At 42.1% G+C, this 6,505-nt stretch overlaps 1 protein-coding gene and 1 pseudogene across 2 annotated transcripts in view; one reads left to right on the forward strand and one right to left on the reverse strand.

The window, feature by feature from the left end:
* Positions 1-5,105, reverse strand: part of RLF (RLF zinc finger) — a 79,748-nt gene extending 74,643 nt beyond the window's left edge. The window contains exon 1 of the mRNA XM_017507952.2: positions 4,840-5,105. Within this exon, the coding sequence (XP_017363441.1) occupies positions 4,840-5,076 (237 nt within the window). The 5' untranslated portion in view covers positions 5,077-5,105. The remainder of the gene's footprint in view (positions 1-4,839) is intronic.
* On the forward strand, positions 656-4,314 carry LOC119468138 (annotated as a pseudogene). Its single transcript, XR_005196780.1, has one exon. The product of XR_005196780.1 is annotated as a 40S ribosomal protein S3a-like (transcript).
* Positions 5,106-6,505: the final 1,400 nt, after the last annotated feature.

The raw sequence follows: 6,505 nt of genomic DNA on the forward strand, positions 1-6,505 counted from the left end.
AAAAAAAAAAAAAAAAAAAAAAGAAAAAATCCCAAACAAATAAGAGGACACCTATCTGATGAATCAGGAAAAGTTTCACAGAAAGGATAACATTTATATTGGGCTGTAAAGAAGGAAAAATCTCCCATGCAGAAAATGAGAGAACAGCACAATGAAAGCGAAAGACATGACCTGAGGTCTTGTTAACGTGGTTAATATGTTAACTGGATCTTGAAAAGTCAAATGAAAATTAAAATCATCCTTCCCAAAATAATCTACTTGGAAACTCACAGACAAAATTTAATCACAGGAATAACTGCAATCACACTTTGGTCCATGGACTGACTCCAAGTAAAGAACTCCTGAATACGAGTAAACAGTTGAACTTGGGTAATGGGACTAACAAGGGGAGGACTGAAAAGTATGCTGAGACCAAGGTTGTGAAAACTTTTTACTACAAAACAAGAAATTTGGACAACACAGACAATTCTGGAGGTATTGTTTTTTTAAATAGAGATTTTCTATTAAGTCCTTACAACAATGAATTTGCATACAAAACATAAGTACTATTATCCATTTGCAAAAGAATTAAGGTTTAAAGAAAATTAACAAGATCACACAACTATTTCAATAGTGAAGCCAGTACATCCTATCTGACTCAGAGCCCTTGTACTCCATCACTAATCTATGAAAATGAAAATTTTTGTGTAGTATATACTTATTTTAACCATTAAAAATCTATGAAGTCGCCTTTTGGCTCTCTGAGCAGCACCATGGCGGTTGGCAAGAATAAGCGCCTTACGAAAGGCAGCAAAAAGGGAGCCGAGAAGAAAGTGGTTGATCCATTTTCTAAGAAAGATTGGTATGATGTGAAAGCACCCGCTATGTTCAATATAAGAAATATTGGAAAGACGCTAGTCACCAGGACTCAAGGAACCAAAATTGCATCTGATGGCCTCAAGGGTCGAGTGTTTGAAGTTAGTCTTGCTGATTTGCAGAATGATGAAGTTGCATTTAGGAAATTCAAGCTAATTACTGAAGATGTTCAGGGCAAAAACTGCCTAACTTCCATGGCATGGATCTTACCCGTGACAAAATGTGCTCCTGGTCAAAAAATGGCAGACAATGATTGAAGCTCATGTTGATGTCAAGACTACCGATGGTTACTTCCTTCGTCTGTTCTGTGTTGGTTTTACTAAAAAACGCAACAATCAGATACGGAAGACCTCTTATGCTCAGCACCAACAGGTCCGCCAAATCCAGAAGAAGATGATGGAAATCATGACCCGAGAGGTGCAGACAAATGACTTGAAAGAAGTGGTCAATAAATTGATTCCAGACAGCATTGGAAAAGACATAGAAAAGGCTTGCCAATCTATTTATCCTCTCCATGATGTCTTCATTAGAAAAGTAAAAATGCTGAAGAAGCCCAAGTTTGAATTGGGAAAACTCATGGAGCTTCATGGTGAAGGCAGTGGTTCTGGAAAAGCCACTGGGGATGACACAGGTGCTAAAGTTGAACGAGCTGATGGAAATGAACCACCAGTCCAAGAATCTGTTTAAAGTTCAGACTTATAATAGTGGCAAATAAAAAGTCTTATTTGTGGGAAAAAAAAAAAAATCTATGAAGTCACTGTTAGTCTTGAACCTAAAAGTGTCTCAATAAACATGGTTTATCATAAAATTACTTTGCCTAGTATTCTCAAAGTGTAATCATATAATCACCCAATAATTTCAATTTTGATAATGCAGTTTACTAAAAAAAAAGTCTTCAAATTTTGTGTTACAAATAGACATGCCAATTGCAAAACTTAAGGAACCTGGGTCCCCAAAATACAACAAAAACTTGAGAAGACATCATCAGTTTTTCCGGAAAATAAAGAAAGACTGTTTTCTAAAGTTAATCTTATCCACACTGCCTGGCAGTGGTTTCAGAAAAGGAACTGAAGGAAAGAGAAAAAACAAACCACATCCCATAGTTACTTAATACAAATTTTCACTAAATACAATTTGACCTAAGTATCATTTTCTTAGTAACTATTACTTTTAGAGTTTCATTTTATCATCTTCAAAAACTTATGAAAATTGAAAATATGCCCAGCAGGAGACAAGCTTCTCTATTCACTCATATGTTAGTTTATTTCTTGATTTGGTACAACTCCAAAGACAGAGCCATTTCTTTTAAGTGCTGCAAGAGTTGGAGAGAATATGGTCCCAGCATGTTGCAAAAGGGATCTATGTTGTACAATCTAAGTCTCTAGGGCAACATTTCTAACTAAATAACTGATGAAAATACATTTGTAGTATGAAACATCCTATAAGCAAGGGTCAGGCCTTTATAATAATGTAAAAATACCTACTACCTATCTTTATATATTATGTGCTCCTCTCCTAGAGTGCAAGAATCCTGTCTTAGGTTTCCATCTTCAGAACTGTCATACAATCAGTGTTCCTTAAGTGGATGAACATATCTTATTCTTCCTTTCAGATGTGAAACCAAGAGCTTGTCAACAAACTTTATTGATGGTGAAAATTTACCTGCTTCTTCATACAATTTTTACTATTTCTGTATCTTGTCATCAAGGACACAGTTGATTTTATCTGTACTGGGAAAAATGTGTCAAAAATATTACAAATTTTGTGAAGACTTGTACACAAACTTTCTATTCTACTGTTTGTATAAAGCATTATAAGGAGATAAAGGTCAGAAAACAAGATATAGTTTTGCAGACATGGTTGCCCAAGGTTATTAGCTAAGAAGTGGTAAAGTTACAATCAAGACCCAGCTAACTCCCAATCTCATGTGCTTTCTATTACAATACAGTTTTACAGGAATACCTGTTCTTAATTCATTTATTAGTCTAGAAAACATTTTTTGGAAAAATTTTAGGAAAAAAAAAAAAACTTCATAGAAAAGACTAATTACACATGCTTTATTTTAAAAATTCTTCTGGGCCATCACATCTCTGATGTCACTAAGACTCAAAACATTAAAATATCACATTAAATAAAACCGCAGTTGCATGCACTGGACATAAAGCAGAATACATATATATGTGATCCTTTGACAAGCTTCATTCTGACTGCTTACATTCATTCTTGTCATCTTTCCAAGGAGACAACTCAAGCTTAGAAGCCTTACCGAAAACCCACAGTTGTTTTCCTGCACCACCCACCTCCTTCAATTAGTTTCCCCTTCTCCATACCATTCTGTGTCCTTACCAATCTCTACCTTTGGCACTGGGATGCTTTCCCCACCCCAGACCTTCACGTGACTCGTTTTCATTCTTGCAGCCTAGAGGGTCTACTATCTAAAGTGGCCTCTCCCAGTTACTGCTTCCTAAGCACATATTACAATTTATAATTAACCTTTTTACTTATTTTTACTAGCAAATTGTCTTTCCCATCAGGATATCCCATGAGGGCTCTCTCCACACCATTGTCTCTACAACACCTTCTTTTCCATCATTACCAAAACCGCACTGGAAATACTGCCATTTCTACCACCTCCCATAAGTAAGTTCATCAAGGCTAAGTGGTGTCTTATTCATGTTTCCCCAGCACTTGGTAAAGTCCCTGGCCCATCCTAGGAAGTCAGTAAAAATTTGTAAAATAAATTAGCTTGCTAAACAAGGATTACTACTAAGGAAGCAGAGAACACCACCACATTAACATTTAATAGTACAGGGCAACATTGCAGGTTGTACACACAAACACTGGAGTGGTACAATGTACGGAAAAGAGTAGTAAGGGCAAAATTCCATTTAAAGGGATGAGGTGCTTTCTGCCTCGGCAGAGAGAGAGAAGAGCAATCAAGCAAGCTAACTTTTATTCTACTCCGGACCAACAGAACACATTGGCCCCCAAAATTTTTATTGTAGAGGGCCGCGATTTATTCAGCACACTCGACTACTTATTAAGACTCCAAGTACCAACATACTACGATTATTTTGCATTTTCTAAGGTACAACAGATAAGGAGCAGAGGGGTGCCTCTGAAACCTGATAGAACAAACATGGAAGTAGAAATAATAATGGCAAATATTTATATTTGTAAAAGACTTGAAAACATACAGAAAGATTTCAGAGTGGTCATGGAGACTAAACACAACACACTCATAAATATGTAATCATAGGTTAGGACCCACCATGGCACAGAAGTGATCATACGACTGCCAAAAGAGGCCACACTACATCTCTCTTCCCATCCTCTTCTACTCAAAGAGTCAGTCTTATTCTTGGTAGCACAATCGTCTCAAAGGAATACAGAAAAGACGAAAATACGACTTAAACGTTAAAAAAAAAAAAAAAAAAGCAAAAACCAAACAACCAACCAGCTCTGCAATACCTCATGAGAAAGCCCTAGACGCCTTTCGAGGCCAACTGTCACACCTTTGAGAAGCCCAGAAGATGTTAACTCCAAAAATAAGTCTCTGGCCCCAACACACCTCTCTGGATTATTCAGAAAAATCCAGGTTTACCAGTTTGGAGATATGCACTCAACTCAAAAAAGGATGTGCCGGCAGGGACAAGCAATCAATCCCTCAGGGGGCAGTGGCGCTCCAACCACCTGGCCAGGACACAGGCAACGGCGACAGGGCACAGCCCTTCCAGGGACCCGCCGGAACCCTCCGGGATCTCAGTAAGGCTAAGAGCGACCCGCCCCAAGGGTGGCCAAAGTCGGACAGTGGCGGAGGGGGGCCAGCGGTAGAGCTTCGGAGCTGGGCCTTCCCGGCCCGGGGGCGCGGCAAGTCACAGAGGTGGCGCCTTTCAGTCCGGACCCGGCTGCTGCAGAGGATCCAGGGCCTCTTTCCCCGACTTCCCCACCCCGCCGCCCTCATCCAGCCAGTCAGCCCCTCACCTGGCAGAAGCTCCGGCAGTAGTTCAAAGATGAAACCTCCGACACCTCTTGCTCCCTCAGCTCTGTCTCCAGCTGCCACAGACACGGCCGCAGTCCCGAGGCTCCCGGCGCTGGAGATGCGGGGCGATGACCCCGAACCATGGACTCAGTATCGGCTCCATCTCCGGCTCCCGCTACCGCCGGAGCCTCAGCCCCAGCCCCGGCGACAGCGGCGGCGTCTCCCTTTCCGTCCGCCATCTTCCCACGGCCCACCAGCGCGTAGGCAACCAAGCCACGTGACTCAGCCCTGGCCCCGCCCCCGGCCGCCCGCGCACGGTGACGCACTCCCTAGCGACACGGGCGCCAGCCTGATTCCGTCACACGGACGCCGGGTGCCCCTCCTTTCAGTGGCCTACGCATTACCAGTCTTGACAACAGCCTAGCAACAACTGGCAAGAGGCTATGCCCACCTAGATTCCTTTGGGGTCATGGGATCACAGAGCCAGAAACGCCTATAGAGCAATCTAGATGAGGAGGACGACATTGGAACTGCGATCTGAAGGGACCAGAGGAAGGTAGCCCTGAAAGAAACACAGAGAAAGGCATCCCTGGTAGAAGGAAAATAAGCAAAGATTGTGAGGCCGAAATGAAGAGTAACATCAAGGGAACTTGGTTTATGATAAAGACGGCATTGTTTCCAAAAGGGAAATAATTAGATTTTACCTCAAACCATATCCAAAAATAAAGCCGAGATGGATTAAAGACCTCAAAACATTTTCAGAAAATGAAAATAGCTTTATAATATCAAAAATAGGGAGGATTTTTGTTTTTTTTCCCCCGAGACGGAGTTTCACTCTTGTTGCCCAGGCTGGAATGCAATGGCGAGTTCTCGGCTCTCCTCAACCTCCGCCTCCCGGGTTCAAGCGGTTCTTCTGCCTCAGCCTTCCGAGTAGCTGGGATTACAGGCATGCACCACCACATCTGGCTAATTTTTTATTTTAGTAGAGACGGGGTTTCTCCATGTTGACCAGGCTGGTCTGGAACTCCTGACCTCAGGTGATCCGCCCACCTCGGCCTCCCAAAGTGCTGGGATTACAGGCGTGAGAGTCAACGCGCCCCCGCTAAGAATTATCTTGGTAAGGGCGGAAAAGCACAAACCATAAGGGAAAATATTTAGATTTGACTATATTAAAATGTGTTACTTAGGTGTAACAAGTTCAAAAAGATGGCACACAAAGACAAGCCGCAGATTAGATTACATTCCCCATAGATATAACCATTGTTTATTGCTTATTGTTGTTTTTTGAGACAGTCTTGCTTTGTCACCCAGACTGGAGTGTAGTGGCGCCATTTAGGCTTACTGCAACCTCTGCCTCCCAGGTTCAAGCGATTCTCGTGCCTCAGCTTCCCAAAGTAGCTGGCACTATAAGCGTCTGCCACCACGCCCGGCTAATTTTTGTATTTTTAGTAGAGGCGGGGTTTTACTGTGTTGGCCAGGCTGGTCTCGAACTCCTGGCCCCAAGTGATCCGTCTGCCTCAGTCTCCCAAAGTGCTGGGATTATAGGCATGAGCCACTGTGCGTGGCCATAACCATTGTTTTAATTAGTATCCAAAACAGTTCCCAAAATCGAAAAAGGCAAACAATCCAATAGAAGAGTAGATAAAAAGCTGGAGATGGTGGCTCATG

This window comes from Cebus imitator, unplaced genomic scaffold (genome assembly GCF_001604975.1).
Source record: "Cebus imitator isolate Cc_AM_T3 unplaced genomic scaffold, Cebus_imitator-1.0 Scaffold385, whole genome shotgun sequence".
NCBI classification, from domain to species: domain Eukaryota; kingdom Metazoa; phylum Chordata; class Mammalia; order Primates; family Cebidae; genus Cebus; species Cebus imitator.